At 43.5% G+C, this 20,375-nt stretch overlaps 1 protein-coding gene across 1 annotated transcript in view; it reads left to right on the top strand.

The window, feature by feature from the left end:
- The window catches only part of PPAT (phosphoribosyl pyrophosphate amidotransferase), a 46,740-nt gene extending 27,998 nt beyond the window's left edge, over positions 1–18,742 (top strand). Inside the window, exons 4-11 of the mRNA XM_075334329.1 lie at positions 5,034–5,146; positions 7,777–7,919; positions 12,526–12,598; positions 13,049–13,203; positions 14,913–15,040; positions 15,930–16,151; positions 16,890–17,010; positions 17,991–18,742. Coding sequence (XP_075190444.1) covers positions 5,034–5,146; positions 7,777–7,919; positions 12,526–12,598; positions 13,049–13,203; positions 14,913–15,040; positions 15,930–16,151; positions 16,890–17,010; positions 17,991–18,166 — 1,131 coding nt within the window. The 3' untranslated portion in view covers positions 18,167–18,742. The remainder of the gene's footprint in view (positions 1–5,033; positions 5,147–7,776; positions 7,920–12,525; positions 12,599–13,048; positions 13,204–14,912; positions 15,041–15,929; positions 16,152–16,889; positions 17,011–17,990) is intronic.
- The last annotated feature ends 1,633 nt before the right edge of the window (positions 18,743–20,375 follow it).

Below are 20,375 nucleotides of genomic sequence, written 5' to 3'. Positions count from 1 at the left end.
GGTAAACTAGTTTTTATGGCCTTCGGGTAGCAGCTGTTGAAAGAGAGTAATCCATTACAGTCAGTCGGTTTAGTATAGATGTCAGAACTTAATTTGCCTAATTGATTTTTTGAAATTCTGGTGTCCAGGAAGACTACTTCTGTGTGGCTAAAGGTATGAGTAAAAGATAGTTCCTCTCTGATGGAATTAAGGTCACTGATGAAGGTTTCTAGGATAGTTGTGTCGTTGTTCCAAATGAAAAAAACATCGTCAATGTAACGATACCAGCAAATAATATTGTCAAAAAGAGGGTGGAGGTATACATGTGATGTCTCAAAGGCATTCATGTATAGATTGGCATACGCGGGGGCCACGTTGGACCCCATCGCGGTTCCACGAATTTGAAGGAAATATTCATCCCCAAAAAGGAAGAAGTTTTCCCTCAAGACAATATTAAGTAGTTGTAGACAAAAGTCCTTAGTCTCTTCGGCTATATCAGATCCTTCTAATGTAGATTTAACTGCATCTATCCCGAGGTCATGGATAATGGAAGTATACAAACTATTCACGTCCATAGTCACTAGGATACTATCAGGAGGTATGTGATTTAAATTTTTAATTTTTGTTCGAAAATCACCTGTATCCAATATGAAAGATTTAGTTTTTTAGCGAATGGCGTGAGGAATTTTTCTAGAAAGATGGATAAAGGAGCTAACACGGAGTCCGTGGAAGCCACAATAGGGCGTCCCGGAGGATTCTGTAGCGATTTATGGATTTTCGGTAAGATGTAGAGAACTGGAGTGATTGGATGGGAATTGGTAAGGAATGTGACGGTTTTATTGTCGATGACCTTTCTGGCTGCAAAGTGAGCGAGAACATTATGAATAAGACGCTGGATTCTGAACGTGGGGTCTTGAGGTATCTTAGTGTAAGTATTGGTGTCTGATAGTTGTCTTTTAATTTCATTAAGGTAGGTTGATTTGTTCATAACAACTAAACCTCCCCCTTTATCAGCTGGTTTAATAATTATATTCGAGTTATTACGAATAGAATGGAGTGCCTGCCTTTCAACTTCACTTAGATTACTATGTGTGGGGTATTTCCCTACTTTATAATCACGAATAAGGTGATCAATGTCTTTTTGAATTAGATTAATATACGCCTCAACTGCGTGGTTGGTGTGGGGTGGCATAAAGTTACTCTTATTCCTCAGGCCCAATTGGTTAAGGCATAATGATGTCTGGGGGACCTCAGGGGTGATGTTAGGCTGAGGTGTTATGTCAGGTTTTGTACCAAAATGGGCTTTCAATCTGATATTTCTGTAAAATCTCTGTAGGTCACATTCTAATTCAAAAGTGTCCCAAGATGGTGTTGGGCAAAAAGTTAAACCCTTATTTAATAATGACATTTCAGCATGAGACAGAGTATAATCAGAGATATTAATGATTAAGTTAGGCGTCTTACTTGGGAGCGTGTGATCCTGTCTGTTGGTGCGATGATAGGACCTCCTGGTCCGCGTTTTCTTCTCTGTCCTTTCTCTAAAAAAAAGGGGGGCTGAGTCCTTTCTCTAAAAAAAAGGGGGGCTGAACGTATACTGCTGCTTGAATCGCTTCCAGAGCTGGCCGAGTCTTGTCTTCGTGTACCAGGGCCACGTCGCCATGGCCTATTGTCAGTGGGTTCGTTCCAGCGGTAGACCCTGTTGGAAAGATAGTCGGCGTTATCGCGTTGAAATTTCTGTCTTTTTTTCTCCTGTAAGGACTTCTTGAATTCCTCAAGGGTTGTGTCAAGTTGGGTTTTCAAATTCTGTAGTTCAGACGTAGAAAGAGTTGTGGCCAGCTGGGTTTCAATTGCTGAGATTTTGTTGTTGGACTCTTCGATGGCAATCTGAAGATGTTCTACAGTCAAAGTAATAATATCAAGGGAACACTTGTTCAGAATGCCTTCAAATTTCTTACAGTAGTCTTCGTTCTCAGAAAAGAGTGTAGGTTTTTGGTGACATCTAAGGCCCCTTGGAATCTTGTTCTGGCGAAAATACTCTGCCAGAGTGATGCAATGTAGATCATATGAGATAAGTTTCCTCTTCTCCTTCTCCAAATCTCGTGTTCTAAGTTCCTTTGTAGGGATTTTAAGAAACTCAGAAGAGTTTGTTACTCTAGAGATGATGTGACTACTTGTCTGATTATCATATGCAAAAATGTCAGACGACATTAGTGTTCACAGGTGCAACAGCCGACACAGACTTAGACAATAGAAAAGAGGGGCGTGCACACTAATTTGAGGATGAGGTGCTAGTGAATGGGAGAATCCCTTTGGTATACATATAGAAGTACACTGCACACTCAATGAAGTGAATAATGTATTAATTTATTGAAAATTCAAAAAAGCCATGCAAAGGAAAATGAACTAAAGACAGAAAATTGCTCTGACGTTGCGGCCACAGGCCTTGTTCACAGAGTCTGCTGTAGAAAATAGAATACAAACAAATCAAATTAATTCAAACAAATAGTTTTTTTGCTACTTGGCGAAATTGTAAGAAGGTGAACATAGTGTTGTTCCAGTGGCGTATCGCCTGGCTGGCGCAGGTGCGCACCTTCATGCAGGGCGCGTCTCACATCATTCCGCCTTACCGGCGGCCCTTGGATCCCTGGGACCTCAATCTGGTCCTCACGGCCTTGCAGAAACCCCCCTTTGAGCCTCTTAGGGAGGTTTCTTTGTCTCGTCTTTCACAGAAGGTGGTCTTTCTAGTGGCCATAACTTCCCTCAGGAGAGTCTCTGATTTGGCTGCGCTCTCTTCGGAGTCACCTTTTTTGGTTTTTCATCAAGACAAGGTGGTTCTCCGTCCGACTCCGGACTTTCTCCCTAAGGTGGTTTCTCCTTTCCACCTTAACCAGGACATTTCCCTGCCTTCCTTTTGTCCGGCTCCTGTTCATCGCTTTGAAAAAGCGTTGCATACTCTGGATCTGGTGCGGGCGCTCCGGATCTATGTGTCTCGCACCGCTGTTCTTAGGCGGTGCACCTCTCTTTTTGTGCTAACCACAGGTCGGCGTAAGGGCCTCTCGGCTTCTAAGCCGACCCTAGCTCGTTGGATTAGGTTGGCTATTTCCGATGCCTACCAGTGTACTCAGGTGCCTCCCCCGCCGGGGATCAAGGCACACTCGACCAGAACTGTCGGTGCCTCTTGGGCTTTCAGGCACCAGGCTACGGCTCAGCAGGTCTGTCAGGCTGCCACTTGGACTAGCCTGCATACCTTTTCAAAGCACTACCAAGTGCATGCTCATGCTTCGGCAGATGCGAGCTTGGGCAGACGCATCCTTCAGGCGGCTGTCGCCCATTTGTGAAGTTAGGTTCCGCCTACTTCTCAGTTTTCTGTTTATTCCCACCCATGGACTGCTTTGAGACGTCCCAATGTCTCGGTCTCCCATAGGAACGATAAAGAAAAAGAGAATTTTGGTTACTTACCGTAAATTCTTTTTCTTATAGTTCCGTATTGGGAGACCCAACACCCTCCCTGTTGCCTGTTGGCAGTTTCTTGTTCCGCGTGTTCTCACCGGCTGTTGTTGTAGACAGAGGCTCCGGTTGTTCCGGTTCTTGCTCTATCTTTACTTGTGGGTGGCTATTCTCCTTCAGCTTTTGCACTAAACTGGCTAGATCTGGTTATCCAGGGGGTGTATATGCTCAGAGGGAGGAGCTACACTTTTTAGTGTAGTACTTTGTGTGTCCTCCGGAGGCAGAAGCTATACACCCAATGTCTGCGTCTCCCAATACGGAACTATAAGAAAAAGAATTTACGGTAAGTAAACAAAATTCTCTTTTTTTGTGTCCGGCAAAAAAAAAAACAGATTACGCCGGATCCAGCGCCGTACGGCATGTTTTATAATGGAAGGCTATGGACGCCGGATCCGGAAAAAACGGATCCGCCTGCCGGATCCGTTTTTTTTTTAACTGAGCATACTCGGTATCACACCGGATCTGTCAAAAAACTGAAGGAACTGATGGAAAAAATTGATGCAACTGATCAGTTTTTTCGCCGGATCCGTCAAATCAGTTTTTTCGCCAGATTGTGCCTGATGCCAAAAAACTGATGTGTAAAAGCAGCCTAAGCATTTGCATTATGTATCGGCAATGTTTGATCACACGACCTGTCACTACCAAAGTTGCCATGCAGCCCCCCAGCCTTATCGCATTCTACTTCCCGGTATGAATGGTGCCCTTGTTTGTTACGTCTACATTTTGAAACCGAAGAATTCTCTGATCCTTTGGCACAATGTGACTTGCAGATGAGCTAATTGAGTGCTTGTTACATTTCATCTGTCCATAACCTCTTCATGCTGTGTTATGGATGTGGGGGGTTCTCTTATGTCCGATGATGATATATTCTGGTACTTATAGCTACTCCACTTAGACTAAGATTCTTCATGCTGAACGAAGTGATTGATCCTACTAGCAGTGACGTCTTCCATATATTCAATGGGGAAATAAAAAATGCCCTTATTCAGCGATGCATGTAGTATGACATCACAACACCTCTGTATCTGAAAAATTTGCATGTTAGGCCGGAAGACCCTATTTGCATAAGATTGGAAGAGAGGTTAGATCTTTCCTCTGTGGTGGGCATCTTGACCTACATACAGCAGAAGACAAGTCACGTTGCAGGATCACACTAGTTGTTTTTGTTCTGTATCTATGTAAATCTAATACCGTAGACTTGTATTCATGATCAAGAAGGTTTTGGGATTTTTTCCTAATTAATCTAAAGTTTTGCAGTAGTTAGAAGCATTTATGCTTCTGGTCACTGCTGTAAGGACGTACCTGCTGTTGCTGAGCTGTAAACCTGGTGAATTGTCACTTATCTTGGTTCTTCTGCAGATAGATGTCTATAAATGTCATGTAGACTTGTCTACAGCAATCTTCTGCGCTGCTGTTGGTTTTATAATTATGTTGTGCTGTCAGCTGATCAAAGTTATTGCTTTTGATTTATGTTGTGGTTTTTAGAGTCTCCGTAATTGCACCATATTACCCGGTATGGCTGGATGTGACTTTGTGCTTCTCCACAGCTGTTGCGGCACGGCATTGGTCTGTCCACCAGCTCCGACAGTGAACTGATCACACAGCTCCTGGCATTCACGCCGCCTATGGAGGAAGATCACTCCGCTGACTGGGTGGCACGGTAAAGTATTTGTAGCTTGAGCCTGTAATTCCTCATAACTACTAATGGACAAAATATGTATTCTATTGCACTGTTAGAAGGGGCAGAATATTTTAGTCGTTGAGAAAATGAGCTTTCCTGCCTGTCACCCTGACTTGAGATTGTATTTGGTTAATTTAAAAAAAAAACAAAAAAAACAGCGCCGCCATAGTCTTTAGGTGGTGGTGTAGGGTATTGCAGCTCAGTCCTGTTCAAAGGAAAATTTCCCAACCACTCAACCTTTTAATCATAAATGACAGTTTTTTGTTCTTTTTTTTTAATTAAGAATCTGATGCTATTTTTATAGAACATTCCTTATTTTTCTCATTCCTTTATTCTCCTATTGGAATAATGTGTAACTATATTCAGTCTTAAATTTTTAACCTTTTTGTCTTTCCTACATATTTTTTTTATAACTGGCTGCAGCAGGAGCCTCCCCCTCAGCTTTTAACTTTTCTGTAGTAGGCTAAAAAACAAATTAAGACTTTATATGTATAAAGTTATTTTTGTTGCTAATCCGTTCTGATAAACAGCTGAGTTAAAAAAAAAAAAAATTTAGGACTTATTTTTTACTTTTTGTTTTGTCTCGTGCGGCCTCATCTTTTGTTTCATGTGGAAATTAGGTGTGAGCCTGCAGATTACGGCCCGGTAACCTAGTAAAAGTTCAGAAAAGCTGGTAGTATCCAAACGGTGAGCAAACCTTTAATTTGCCATGTGTGCAAAAACAGCAACTTTTCAGCTCCCAAGAGCCTTTGTCAATCAAAGTTGAAAGAATGCTTTTTATTTTATTTTATTTTTTTGCCACACAAGTGTAACTTCTTTGATATTCCTATAGTGTGCTGCCTGCTTTTTTGTACTTGGATATAACATACAGTATGACAAGTGAGTACACCCCCCCTTTTTTTAAATGTTTTATCTTTACTTGGGACAGCACTGAAGATATGACACTTTGATACAATGTACAGTAGTCAGTGTTCATTTTGTATTAGTGTAAATGTAGTGTGTCCTCTAACTCAACACACAGCCGTTACTGTCTAAACCGCTGGCAACAAAAGTGAGTACACCCCTATGTGAAAATGGCCAAATTGTGCCCAAAGTGGCAATATGTTTTGTGGCCACCATTATTTTCAATCACTGCCTTTTAACTCTTTTGCACTGAGTTCACTAGAGCTTCACAGGAGATGCTGGATTCTCTTCCATCCTCCATGATGATATCACAGAGCTGGCTGCTTTCACACCTCCGGTTTTAACAGAGGCGGCTCTAAAACCTATGCAACGGATGCAGCGACAAAACCGCATCCTTTGCATACGTTTTTGACATGCGGCCCGTCCGTTTTTTGCCACTTGCGGCGCACTACAGAGCATGCGCAGTGGAAAAAACGCATTCGGAGGCCGGATGCGGTGTTTGCCGCAGGACGCCGCATGCGGCGTCCATAGGCATGCATTGCAAATCGCGCCGGCGCGATGCGGTTTTTTTTTGCCGGACAAAAAAAAACTTCCCAGGCAACGTTCCATCCGGCCGCCACATCGGCTAAATCTGCCACATGCGGCAAAAACCGGACCGAACGCAAGCCCATGCGGCACAATCCGGCACTAATGAAAGTCTATGCAAAAAAAAAACGCAACCAGCGGCAAAAAAAAAACGGTTGCGGTTTTTCTGCAATGCGCCGGATTGTGCCGCACAGGAAAAACCGGAGGTGTGAAAGCAGCCTTAGAGACCTTGCACTCTTCCACTTTCTGTTTGAGGAGGCCCCACAGATGCTCAATAGGGATCATGCTCTGCCTCAGTAGGTCACAGTACATGTTGGCATTCACGGTTTCCTCAATGAACTGTAGCTCCCCACAGCCGACAGCATTCATGCAACCCCAAACCATGACACTTCCACCACCATTCCTGACTGTTGGTGGCAGTACAAACTTGTCTTTGTCGTCCTCACCTGGTTGCTGCCACACACAAACCTGCTGACACCATCTAAATCAAATAAGTTTATCTTTGTCTCATCAGACCACTTGACATGGTTCCAGTAATTTATGTCCTTAGTTTGCTTGTCTTCATCAAACTATTTGAGGAGACTTCCTTTTGGGATTACAGCCATGCAGATCAATTTGATGCAGTGTTCCGCATATGATCTGAGCACTGACAGGCTGACCCCCCCCCACCCCTTTATCCTCTGCAGCAATGCTGGCAGCGCTCATATGTCTATTTTGAAGAGACAATCTCTGGATATGACGCTGAGCTCATGCACTCAACTTCTTTGGTCAACCATGGCGAGGCCTGTTCTGAGTGGATCCTGTCTTGTTAGACCACTGTATTATCTTGGCCTCCATGCTGCAGCTCAGTTTCAGGGTGTTGGCAATATTCTTATAGCCTAGGCCATCTTTATGTAGAGCAAGATGATGATGTAGATCCTCAGAGAATTCTTTGTCGTGAGGAGCCATGTTAACTTCCAGTGACCAGTATGAGAGTGTGTGTGAGCGATAACACCAGATAACTGAGTCATATGACACTGGGGAGGAAAAATGGCTAACTGGGCACAATTTGGTCGTTTTCACTTCAGGTGCCTGTCCCAATACTGGTAATGTGACCGCTCCTCTAACGCTTTCTCCTATAGAATAAGAAACTTGATGAATGAGACGCCGACCTCGTACTCCTTGCTCATCATGCACAATGGCGTAATCTATGCTGTCCGCGATCCGTATGGCAATCGTCCTCTCTGCATTGGGCGGCTCATCCCTGTGACAAGTGAAGATAGAGGTAATGCTCGTGTAGTGACTGCTCTGCTTTTATAAGGTTGGATTCCAGTTGTCATTGATTGTTGATGTAAAAACTGGAGACTCATGATCTCAAAAAGGAGTATGCAGAAAAGAAGCCGAGCCAGAGCTGGAGGGCGACATGATCATGCATCTGTCTATGTATTGAGTTTCTACCGTATATACTCTGGTATAAGCCGACCCGAATATAAGCCGAGGCACCTAATTTTACATCAAAATATTGGGAAAATGTATTGACTCAAGTATAAGCCTAGGATTATTAATATAATACGATTTATTAAGACGCACCCCAAATTTAGAGAAGGGAAACTGGAAAAAAAATGTAATGTTAAAATGGGGATTTGTCTTATAATCCTAGTGTGCCGATTAGCTCACCAGGACGGCTTGGTAGTGGCTGTAAAGTGGCTCAGGAGGATCACAGGACAGATCAGCATTACTTTGGGCTCAGGGGTGTCTCGACAGGCGCCATTGAGCCTGCTGGACGGCTTCGGGCTCTATAGCCAGCCAGCGATTGACGCGATAGACCTTAAACTGGCCGCGTAAGCAAATTGAGATCTTGGAGAGCCGAGATCTCCATCTGCGCTCACGTCGTTTCTGCTGACATTTTCTTGAGGTCTATCGCGTCATCCACCAGCAGGCTCAACGGAGCCCACAATCCGCTGGCAGGATCAATGGCACCTGCTGTGATACTTCTGTGCCCGCAGAATCGCTGACCCTCTTTAGACGCAACATCCCCGAACCACAGTATCGCCGACCCTGCGTCGTTTGACCCCGCTCTGCCGCGCCGACCCAGTAAGCTTTATCCAGATTATAAGATGCACCCCCATTTTCCCACCAGTTTTGGGGTGGTGGTGGGGGAAGGGGGGAGTGTGTCTTATGATTCGGAAGTGAGCTTTAAATATAAGCCGAAGGGGGCTTTTACAGCATAAAAAATGTGCTGAAAAAAAACAGCTTATACACGAGTATATACGGTAATCCTTTCCTTGTATGTAGTACACTAATGAAGCCGAATATTGGAGCCCTTATTACATCTGCAAGATAAGGTTATAGACCGTATAGTGAGTTTGGATCCATAGCTTTAAGCTTTGCTTCATTCAGGTTTCTGGGAAATTTTAACCTCTTCACGACACATGATCTACTGGGTACGTCATGGATCGTGTGAGGTTAATCCCCGCGGGTTGCCGTGGGTAGTCTGCGGCGATCTGTGCACATATCAACAGCTGAGATGTGTGCCTGCCAGGCGCGAGTGGAATCGCTTCCACCCCCACTTATTAACCCCTTACATATTGCTGTCAAATTCTAACAGCGAGATGCATCAGCGCGCTGCCATAATTGATGTGGTCACGTGACTTCTGGTAGTTGCCATGGTAGCACAGGGTCATGTGATTACTCCTGTAGCTATCATGAGTCATTTTCTCTCATTGCCGACAGAGCGTTGTGTGTAAGAAAAAAGCAGCTTTTCTCCAGATCTCAGCTGGGTAGCTGTGAGCTGGAGAAATGGAAGAGCGATCAGACTGCTGATAGTTATAGTAACTCCCCCATTCAGCCCATTGAAAATTAAAGGGTTAAAAAAATAAAAAATATAAACATTTGGTATCACCGCGTTCAGAAACGCCCAATCTATCAAAATATAAAATCAATTAATCCGATTGGTAAATGGCGTAGTGGCTAAAAATTCCAAATGCCAAAATTATGTTTTTTGGTCGTCGCAAACCTTACGCAAAATGCAATAACAGGCGATCAAAACGTAGCATCTGCGCAAAAATGGTAACATTATAAACGTCAGCTCGAGACGCAAAAAATAAGCACTCACTGAGCCATAGATCCTGAACAATGAGATTGCTACGAGTTTTGGAAAATGGCACAAAAACTGCGCCACTTTTTTTAGACAAACTTGTGAATTTGTTTTAACTCCTTAGGTAAAAGTAAACCTATACATGTTTGGTGTCTACAAACTCGCACCGACCTCAGGCATCACACCCACACATCACGTTTAGTGAACATGGTAACTAAAATATCCCAAAAACTATTGTGCGATTGCACTTTTTTTGAAGTTGTTCCGCACTTGAAATTTTTTTTATATTTTCCAGTACACTATATGGTAAAACTTACGGATTCCTTTAAAAGCACAACTTGTACCACAAAAAACAAGCCCTTATATGGCAAGATTGACGTAAAAATAAAGTTTACGGCTCTCAGAAGGGGAGCAAAAAAAAACGGAAAATCGCCCGAGGCTGAAGGAGTTAAAGATGGGACATCAGTTTCCCCACCATGCACATTACCATACAAGACCAATAGCAAACTACTCCTCTAAAGACGTCGAGCCAGAGGCTCCACGACTCCCTGTGCTCCAATCTGCTCCCCGGTACATTGTGTCTTCAGTTTTTCCTTTTGGAATCTGTTGGCATTGTGGCGTTTTCTGCAGCCCTACCTCCAGAGTGCACCCCCCCCCCCCCCAAGCTCGCCTTGAAGACATTACCTTTTTCTGGAGGTTTCCTAGAGTTTCTTAACGAGTTGGCAAATATGTTTGATGCCTGTCTCCAGGGGCCACATTTGTGACAATTTTATCACAATTCGGTGCAGTGTAGACTACAAAACTTGTTCACTATGGTAGATGACTTTTTTTTGCAGATGTTGCGTGTTCCTTTAATTATGAATAACTGTTCCTACATTGTAGTCACAAGCTTGAGTCAGCCAACGAAAATAAGATTATAAATCCCTAAAACAAACCCCATGTACCAATAGCAAAGTGCATTGTGCAACACTGACCATGAGAATATCTCTCTGCTCTTCTCATGTTGTCACAATATGTTGCAGTGTTGGAGGCATATGAGAAAGGTGCAAGTGTTATTACACTTCCAGTTTATAGAATCGTCCCCCCTTCTTCTTTTTAATTGCCAACTGTAGTTATAAAATGAAATTTTTAAAGGGGCTGTGTTCAGTATCACATAGGTAGGGGGTCGCGACACCTTCACTGATCTGCAGTTTGCTCTGGAAACTCTTTGAACGCAGCTACAAAGCCAGGCTCCTTTGTATGTATAGTGTCCATTGCCGGATGCTGCAGATTGGCCGCTACCTTTTGAATAGGAGCTTTTATGCAATATCTAATAGTGGGTACTACACATTGAACACAGCGCAGCGCCATTCAGAATTTTTACATATGGCCTGTTAAATAATAGCTGATCGATAGGGGTGTGGGACCCCCACTTATCTTGTGAGTAGGTAATCCGTATGCTGTGATCAGATAAAGTGTGATTACCAACCTATATGGAGATATGAATACTGACGACTACACGGCACAACCTCCTCACTCCGCAGACTAGCATTACTGCCACTTGGGAGTAGTGGGGGGAACTGGACCTGATTTTTAGAGGGAACCAATGACCAGGATTTTCCTATATAACTTAAAGCCAGTGCTATACTGGCACTATCAGGCTAATTCTATACATACCTGTAGCGGTCAGCTCGGATGTTTTAGGTTTTGAAATCCAAACAAGTAAAGTTGATAAAATAATCAGCTTTTTGAGTGACAGCAGCTGAGGATCAAATATCTGGGGGGTATTCATACTTATCCCCTCCCCCTGTTATTATTACCATAAGTATTATACAATCAATGTAACTTTTCACTTTCAGGACCTGTGGTGAGGTCATAGCCATGTGACCAGAATGGGCAGGGCCTCAGGCAGCAAAGCTGGTATCAGTTAGCAACATTTTCCTATTGGCTGAGGCCCCGCCCCTTCTGGTCACATGGGTATGACCTCACCATAGGTCCTGGAAATGAAAAGTTACATTGATTGTAGAATTAGCATAAGTATTATAACAGGGGAGGAGATAACTATGAATACCCCCAGATATTATCTGATCCTCAGCTGCTGTCACTCACGAAGCTGATGATTTTATAAACTTTGTTGGATTTCAAAACCTAAACATCCGAGCTGACCACTGTAGGTATGTATAGAATCAGCCTGACAGTGACAGTATAGCACTGTATGTATAGAATCAGCCTGATAGTGCCAGTATAGCACTGTATGTATAGAATCAGCCTGATAGTGCCAGTATAGCACTGTATGTATAGAATCAGCCTGATAGTGCCAGTATAGCACTGTATGTATAGAATCAGCCTGATAGTGCCAGTATAGCACTGTATGTATAGAATCAGCCTGATAGTGCCAGTATAGCACTGTATGTATAGAATCAGCCTGATAGTGCCAGTATAGCACTGTATGTATAGAATCAGCCTGATAGTGCCAGTATAGCACTGGCTTTAGGTTATATACGAAAATCCTGGTGATTGGTTCCCGTTTAAGAAAAGAAACCATAACCGCATTCTTTTGAGGCAGTCAGTTAGTATGATACATATGAAGATTTTTGGTAAAGCTGTGTAGGTCCTAGTACGACAAAATAATACCGGTGTCATAGCTATCTGTTGTGCCAGCATTGAGGAATCAAGCTTAGAAGCCATAATTATTAGCCTGGCTGTGCTTTGGGGGTGTTTCCATTTATTCAGATTGTATTGACACATCCCAAATGCACTTCTGGCAGGTGTTCAGAATTGTGTATCATCCTCTTTTTATTTTTTTTTTATGTAGAGAAGAACCGATCAGACACGGAGGGCTGGGTGGTGTCTTCTGAATCTTGCAGCTTTCTCTCCATTGGTGCAGAGTAAGTATTGGCGTGCATGCAGTGCTGGATTCTATCCCGGTGTTTAAAGGGGTATGTGCAACCCTGACATTATAGCATATCCATGTGATAAGCCATACATGTGTGATAGATGCAGGCCTAATAGAAAGGACCCATATCTGTTTAAATACGGGAACCCACCTGGTGAGGCAGCCATGCTGGTGCGCTGTTCTCATTTCAATGGACGTTATGAATACCACCAATTGCCAACTGGATATATTGGTGGAGGCTCTTTCCATGCGGCTGTCAGAACTGTATGTGTCTGACATGAAATGCCATAAATGTCTTCTATCGGGAATGCCCTGTCGGAGACACACGTGCTGTAATTTTATCCTGTCTGAACTGTTGTGTAACTTTATGCAAGGTCTGATCTGTCAGTATGTTTAAGGGTATATGTATGATATGTATGTTTCTTTCCTTGTGCTTGACTAGATATTACCGAGAAGTCCTCCCTGGGGAAATAGTGAAAATCTCTTCTGACGGCGTAGAGACTTTGGATATAGTACCCAGATATCGCGAGAGAGACCCATCTGCCTTCTGCATCTTTGAGTATGTTTACTTTGCGCGACCGGACTCCATATTTGAAGGTACTTTCTCTTCTCCCCCCCCCTCATGCTTTTTAGCATGGATCCCCAGCAACATTGTTTGCTGCATGATCTATTTTGCAATTATTCAAACTATGATGTAAGCCAATCTTGTATTCACAAAAGTAATGAACTGAAAACACTCAACACATTAGGGAAAAGACCCGAATTACAAAAAGTTTTGGATCTTTAAATTAAGTGTAGTCCTCACTTATAGAAGTTTTTCCACAAAGTACATTTTAATTAATAGATCTTAGAATAGCAAATAAGTTCTAAATGGTCTCATCATACAACAGCTCCTGGGCAGAGGAGGAAGCAAAAAATATACAGAGAAGACAGCATGGAATCACAGCTGATTCTGTGTACTCTTTTACTCCCTTCCCTGCCCAGGAGATGTGGTATGATCAGACAATGCCCCTGTGTACGGTCAGACACAGCCATTACACAGTACATAGCAGGGGCACATATATAACACTATCTTTGCACATCCAATTTTAAAACTTATTTTTATTCCCAGATCTATTGATTAAAGTGTACTTTGTGGGACAACCTATTTAGGGTTATGTGCCCACGATGAGCAGTTTTTGACTCTGCCTGTTTTGGCTTGCTTTGAAAATGCAGCATTTTACAGTACAAGCAAAGTGGATGAGATTAATAGAAATCTCATGTTCACTGTTATTTTTTTTTTTTTTTACAATGGGTAAGCTGATCTGCAGCGTGTCTTTTCAATCCGCAGCATGTCAATTTGTCAACAAGGAATGGAGGCCGCCCATATGATGAGAGGTTGAAAAAGTTAGATATGTTTAGCTTAGAAAAAAGACGTCTCAGAGGAGATCTCGTTTATTTGTATAAATACATGTGTGGTCAATATAAAGGACTTGCATATGACTTTTTCCTTCCAAAGACAATACTAAGGACCAGGGGGCATACACTGTGAGTGTAAGAAAAGCGATTCTGGCAGCTAAATAGGAAAGGGTTCTTTACAGTTAGAGCAGTCAGACTGTGGAATACACTACCACAAGAGATAGTAATGGCAGACACTATAACAGCTTTTAAAAAAGGGCTGGATGATTTCCTCAGTACACACAACATTATTGGTTATAAATGACTTAGTGACCAAATGTAGAACTGGTGGAGGAAGGGTGAACATGATGGACCGAGGTTTTTTTATTTTTTTTTTTAATAACCTAAGTAACTATGTAATTTCTCTTGCGGGGACACTCAGTTTTCTGTGTGTAATTTCCCCATGAACTTACAGTAGGTGCGAAAATTCCACAAGTAAAAAAACATGTTTGCAGTGGAATCACAAAAAAACCTGAATATAATCTGCACCTTACAATGTCAATACCAGGAAGTTTAAAAAACAATACAACAAACAGACAAAAAAAAACACTGCATCAAAAACTCTCAAAAAAAGTCAAGTAAACTAAGGGACAGGAAATGGACAGTGTCAAACTCTAGGGTTACTGATGGTGGAACTGTAGTTCTTAAGGGAGGAAACCTTATGTGCCTTTACAATATCAAAAATACATTTCTGCTATCGGTATTTTTTTTTTTTTTTTTTTTTCTTCCTATCCCTACTTTACTTTAAAGCCCTTATGAGCAGTGCATCCCACATAATGTGTAATGAGGCCGTATTTAATTTCAACACTGCTGTTCACATTCAGCTGCCAAGTTCTGGACCTTAATGGCTTTATTACTTTTATTTAAAGGACAAATGGTGTATTCGGTCAGAAGACGGTGTGGTCAACAGTTGGCTATTGAAGCTCCGGTAGAGGCCGACCTGGTCAGCACCGTGCCGGAATCTGCAACTCCTGCTGCTCTGGGCTATGCAGAGATGGTAAACTATTGTTTAAAGGGAACCAAACATCAGGATTTTCATGTATAAGGTGCAGCCAGTGCAGTACTGGCACTATCAGGCACAGTGTGTACATACCAGTAGTGAGCAGCTCGGATGTGTAGGCTGTGAAATCCAAGTTTATAAAGTTTGAAAATTCATCATCTTTTTGATTGATGTGTGCACCTCTGCTGCTAATGTCCGGGCGGGTTATGCACGTGGATTTTCGCCCTCCCCCACCGCCTGTTCCTCCCTCCCTCTGGGTGTATGTAAATTTCTACTCTTCTGTACACTACGTCGGAGTTAGTGCTTGTGCATAGCACTCATCTCCAGCGCCGTGTTTCTGAAGCCCACAGTATTATTGTGCATGAGAGGGCGGCGCTTGCGCCCTCGCTTCTTCAGATTTGTTGTGACCGCGGGAGCGCGTGCGGTGTCGCAACAAATCTGAAGAAGCAAGGGCGCATGCGCCGCTCTCTCATGCACAATAATACTGTGGGCTTCAGAAACACTGCACCGTAGATAAGCGCTATGCGCAGGCGCTAACTCCTACGCCGTATACAGAAGAGTAGAAATTTACATACAGCCAGAGGGAGGGAGGAACAGACGGCGGGGGGGCGGGAATCCACGTGCATAACCCGCCCGGACATTAGCAGCAGAGGTGCAAACATCAATCAAAGAGATGATGAATTTTCAAACTTTATAAACTTGGATTTCACAGCCTAAACACCCGAGCTGCCCACTAATGGTATGTACACAATGTGCCTGATAGTGCCAGTACTGCACTGGCTGCACCTTATACATGAAAATCCTGATGTTTGGTTCCCTTTAAGACTTCCATTATAGCCCATGGAGTTTCCTATTTGTTGCTAATATTCTTCTTGCCTCTTCACAGTGCGGTATTCAGTATGTAGAAGTGCTCTGCAAAAATCGTTATGTCGGTCGAACCTTTATTCAGCCCAATATGCGGCTACGGCAACTTGGTGTGGCCAAAAAGTTTGGAGTTCTGTCAGACAACTTTGTTGGCAAAAGAATAGTGCTGATTGATGACTCCATCGTGCGAGGAAACACCATTTCTCCGATTATTAAACTGCTGAAGGATTCTGGAGCTAAAGAGGTTTGTGGCGCGATGTGAGGGATGATGTGGCTGCGTTATCTGTATGAAGCTTCTCAGCTTGGTGACTTTTACCATCCAGCTCCAGTTTTCTTGGGCTTAGAATAAATAGTTTTGTAAGTTGAGCCCTTTGGAGTAAAAATACTTTGTGTGCAACAAAATTCACAGATATTTGGTCACCCTGTTCTTATGGACATTTGCATAAATATGTACACAGTTTGAAAACATTTTAAAAGCACTTTTGATTTTACTTGTCAGACCGGTGTAAATGTGTACGATAAGTACAATCCTATACGCCCCGATTGTGGTCATCCCAGGTTTCCAGCACGGCTCCGGCCCTCTTATGGGTCACTTGGCCACTATTCTGACTTGGCAGCTCTGGTTGTAACATGCCACAGGGCAAAGTCACCAGCAGATTTCATTGTTGCCCTTCTGCAGTCTGTGCTATTATACATAAGGCTGTAGAAGCTGAATGCTCCCAAGATTTTTGATTTATTTTTTTTTCTTAAAAAGGAACTTTACAAATCCAGGTTTAATTACAAAAAATGCCCCAAAAGGTGTACAAATCCTAAGGAAGGGGACAGGTCAACAACAACCACCAGCCAAGGGAGAAGTGTCCAAACATGTAACGTAGCGATGTCGTGCAGCTAAGCTTTTCTACATTTGGGCCAAAGACCTATAAAAACTATGGACGCCTCTCACTAGACTCCTAAAATGATCAATGCTGTTGTCTTCCTACAGGTCCACATAAGAGTGGCATCTCCACCAATAAGACATCCCTGTTACATGGGAATTAATATTCCTACAAAAGAAGAACTGATTGCCAACCGCCCAGAGTTCAATGACCTGGCAGGGTATATTGGTAAGCACATTTATATCCAACTTACGATTGCGGTTATTTGAACATTTTGAACTTTAAAGGGGTATTCCCATCTCCAAGATCCTATCCCAATATGTAGAAGGTGTAAATTTAATATTAGCAAATACTTCCAATTAGAAATATAGTATAGTTCTCCTGATAAGCTATGTCACTTACCTCATGTACAGGGCATTGCAGCTTGGGCATCTATGGTTATGACCACTAGCAACGTACTATATGTATTGCCATAACCATGGATACCTAAGCTGCAATGCCCTGCATATGAGGTAAGAGAAATGGCTACATCAGGAGAACTATACTACATTTCTAGTTGTGGGAAGCTACCCTACTGAAGAACAAGCATACCTGCCATCATTTTCAGCCTTTCCACTTTGATTAGTCTGCACTTGAGCAGAGGAATCAGAGGCAGTAATCAGAGTTGAGTGAGTACCTAACTATTTGTACTTGCTATACTCATAACGAGTACTGTCTACTACCCGTGTATTCATTCCTAATAGCGTGTGCAATGCAAGTCAATGGGAAAAACTCATGATGTAACGAGTAACCTGAATTCCTCACTATTCGTTACTCTCACGAATAGTACGGCATTCGGGTTACTCGTTACTTTGCGAGTATTCCCCCATTCACTTGCATTGCACGCGTTATTCGGAATTAATAAATGAGTATTAGACAGTATTCGTTATGAGTATAGCTAATACAAATAGTTAAGTACTCGCTCAGCTCTAGCAGTGATGGATCAGTGATGACCACCAGTGACCTGGCTGCGGTGGGCAGTGCTTGGCTGCAGGGTCCGGTGACTGATGGTCAGAACATCGTTGCTTCTGGTCTGGTGCAGAGCGTCACCATACTCTATAGCCGTGGTAGATATACACTTATGTTCATTTTCAGCAGGGCGGCTTCCTACCCCCTTTAATTTACTGTTCCTATATTTTTAAGTCTAATTCCACATTCTTCTATTTTAGGTGCTAACAGCGTGGTTTACCTGTCCGTGGACGGCCTCACGTCTGCAGTGCGTGAAGGCATTAAACATTTCAAAGACCAACAGAATGGATTAAATGGCACAAATGCCTTTTCCAGTTCTCGTAGCCACTGCACCGCGTGCCTCACTGGGGAGTATCCAGTGGAACTGGAGTGGTGACCGTCTGTCTTACGCCTCATAGCGGGACAATAGGGTCACATTGCTAAGAAAAGTGGGACTGTTGCCCATAGCAACCACTGAAACATTTTTATTTTTTTTTGCAATGAAGATTAACCATTTACTCTCGGCTGTCTTGGTTATTGCGGCTCACCACCCTGCGATCTGTATGGGCCGACTGCTTTTATTTATTGTAGCAGAACTGCCGCTACCAGAAGCATCTCTGTAATCCGCTCCCAGTGCTGAAATGTGGACAGGAGATTCAGAGAAACCTTTTAACCCTGTAAATGACTTTGTTCGACTTTTGTTCTTAATGTCCAGTACGTTGTCCCTAAACGTATCTGAGGTTTCTTTTTGTATTCAGTGCATTGTGGTCGGCTTCTTTATTCTGCTGAAGGACGGACAATAAAGCACTTTATATGTTGTAGGTTAATTCTAACATGAATCTGTGTATATGGTGGGAAAGAAGGAAAGTAATCAGTGCTAAACCGCCTACAGGCAATGTGCTTGTACATGATCCGTGCAACCAATAGAGATAATAATCTTTATATAGCGTCAACATATTCCACAGAGGTTCATGTACAAACAGTTATAAGTAACAGTTTTACATAATACAATCATTTTAAGGGGTTATCTGGCTTATTTTACTTATTTTTTGTCATTTCACTAATGGGCTACATTGGGGCAGGTAAGTAGATAGTAACTACCTACCTGCCCTGCTGTCAGCCCCTCTCCCCCGCCTGAGTGGTCATGTGACCGCTTCTGCTGGGATTTTGCTGCTTCCTGTTATGTCATGTCAACAGGGGCAGGAGCTTATGCTCTCCTTGTAGACGGGCATCATAGCCGATGTCATGTAGCCACCCTGCTGGGCAGGTACAGTGTGATGAACCCCTGCCCCTCTCATCCTTCCTTGCCCCCTCCCCACACTCTGTACTCTCCCCCGTTCCCTGTGCCCTGTATGTGCCGGGGTCCTGGACAAACAGGGCTACCCTCTGTCTAGGACACTGTCAGCGCTGTTTGCCCGATGGTGTCCTCAGCTCATTATGATGTTTGGTGCCCGGGTTACTGTGACCGCCCCCCCCCCCCACCTCCTCCCCTCCGTGCGTTCTCTCTCCTCACGCTGTGATGAATGCAGCCTCCCGTGCTCCTGGCTTCTAAATACAGTCAGGAGCAGAGAACAGGGATGTCACCTGACACCAGATCAACTACACTGAGCTCTGCATCACAGCATGGAGGAGAAGAGACAGCATGGGTGAGAGAGAGCGGGGGGGGGGGGACAGAAGAGATGGCAGGGGTGAGAGACAGGGCGGGGGGGCATAGAAGAGAGGGCATGTGTGAGAGAGCGGGGGGGCAGAGAAGAGAGGGCATGTGTGAGAGAGCGGGGGGGCAGAGAAGAGAGGGCATGTGTAAGAGAGAGCGGGGGGCAGAGAAGAATGCACGGGTGAGAGACAGAGCAGGGGGGCAGAGAAGAATGCATCGGTGACAGAGCGGGGGGGACAGAATAAAGGGCATGGGTGAGAGCGGGGTGGCAGAGAAGAGAGGGCACGGGTGAGAGACAGCGGGAGGTGCAGAGAAGAGAGGGTACGTGTGAAAGACAGAGCGGATGCACGGGTGAGATACGGGGGGGTGCAGGGGGCAGAGAAGAGGGGGATTATATATAATATATTATAACTCGGTGTGTGAGTGTGTGTGTATATACCTCCGATAGACTCACATTAGGGACTATATATAATTCTCATTACATAGTATTCATTTATCCATCAGGTGCTGGGGCAGAATACTGACAGGGAATGTGTGTGTGTAGAAGGCGGGGCTGGACACTGAGGCTGGGAGGTGCCAGCTGTGACTGAAGTTCGGCAGTCAAACATGTCATGTTTGGTTGAGCTGCAGGTAAATAAAGTGGGTGCAGAGAATAAAGTGAAAATTCAAGAGGAACGAAAGTTAGAAAACCAAAAAAAATAATGTAGGCGTGTTTTATATGACAATACAGCACAGATTAGCTTAAAACAAATGTTGGAGTTTGTCGGGCAACTCCTTTAAAGTAAAAATAATAACGACCCTGCTTGTAAGAGGTGAGGTGGACATGACACAGAAGTATAGGTACTTATTTACTACAATGGTCCAACCATCTTGAGCAAAAGGGGATAGACAAAAGGCTACATGAGCCAATCACCAGCCAATCTGTAGTGGTTTTGGCTGCGGTGGAGAATTT

Source organism: Anomaloglossus baeobatrachus, chromosome 1 (assembly GCF_048569485.1).
Source record: "Anomaloglossus baeobatrachus isolate aAnoBae1 chromosome 1, aAnoBae1.hap1, whole genome shotgun sequence".
Taxonomy (NCBI): Eukaryota; Metazoa; Chordata; class Amphibia; order Anura; family Aromobatidae; genus Anomaloglossus; species Anomaloglossus baeobatrachus.
Note: the sequence above shows the minus strand (reverse complement) of the source record. Positions and strands in the feature narration are given on the sequence as shown.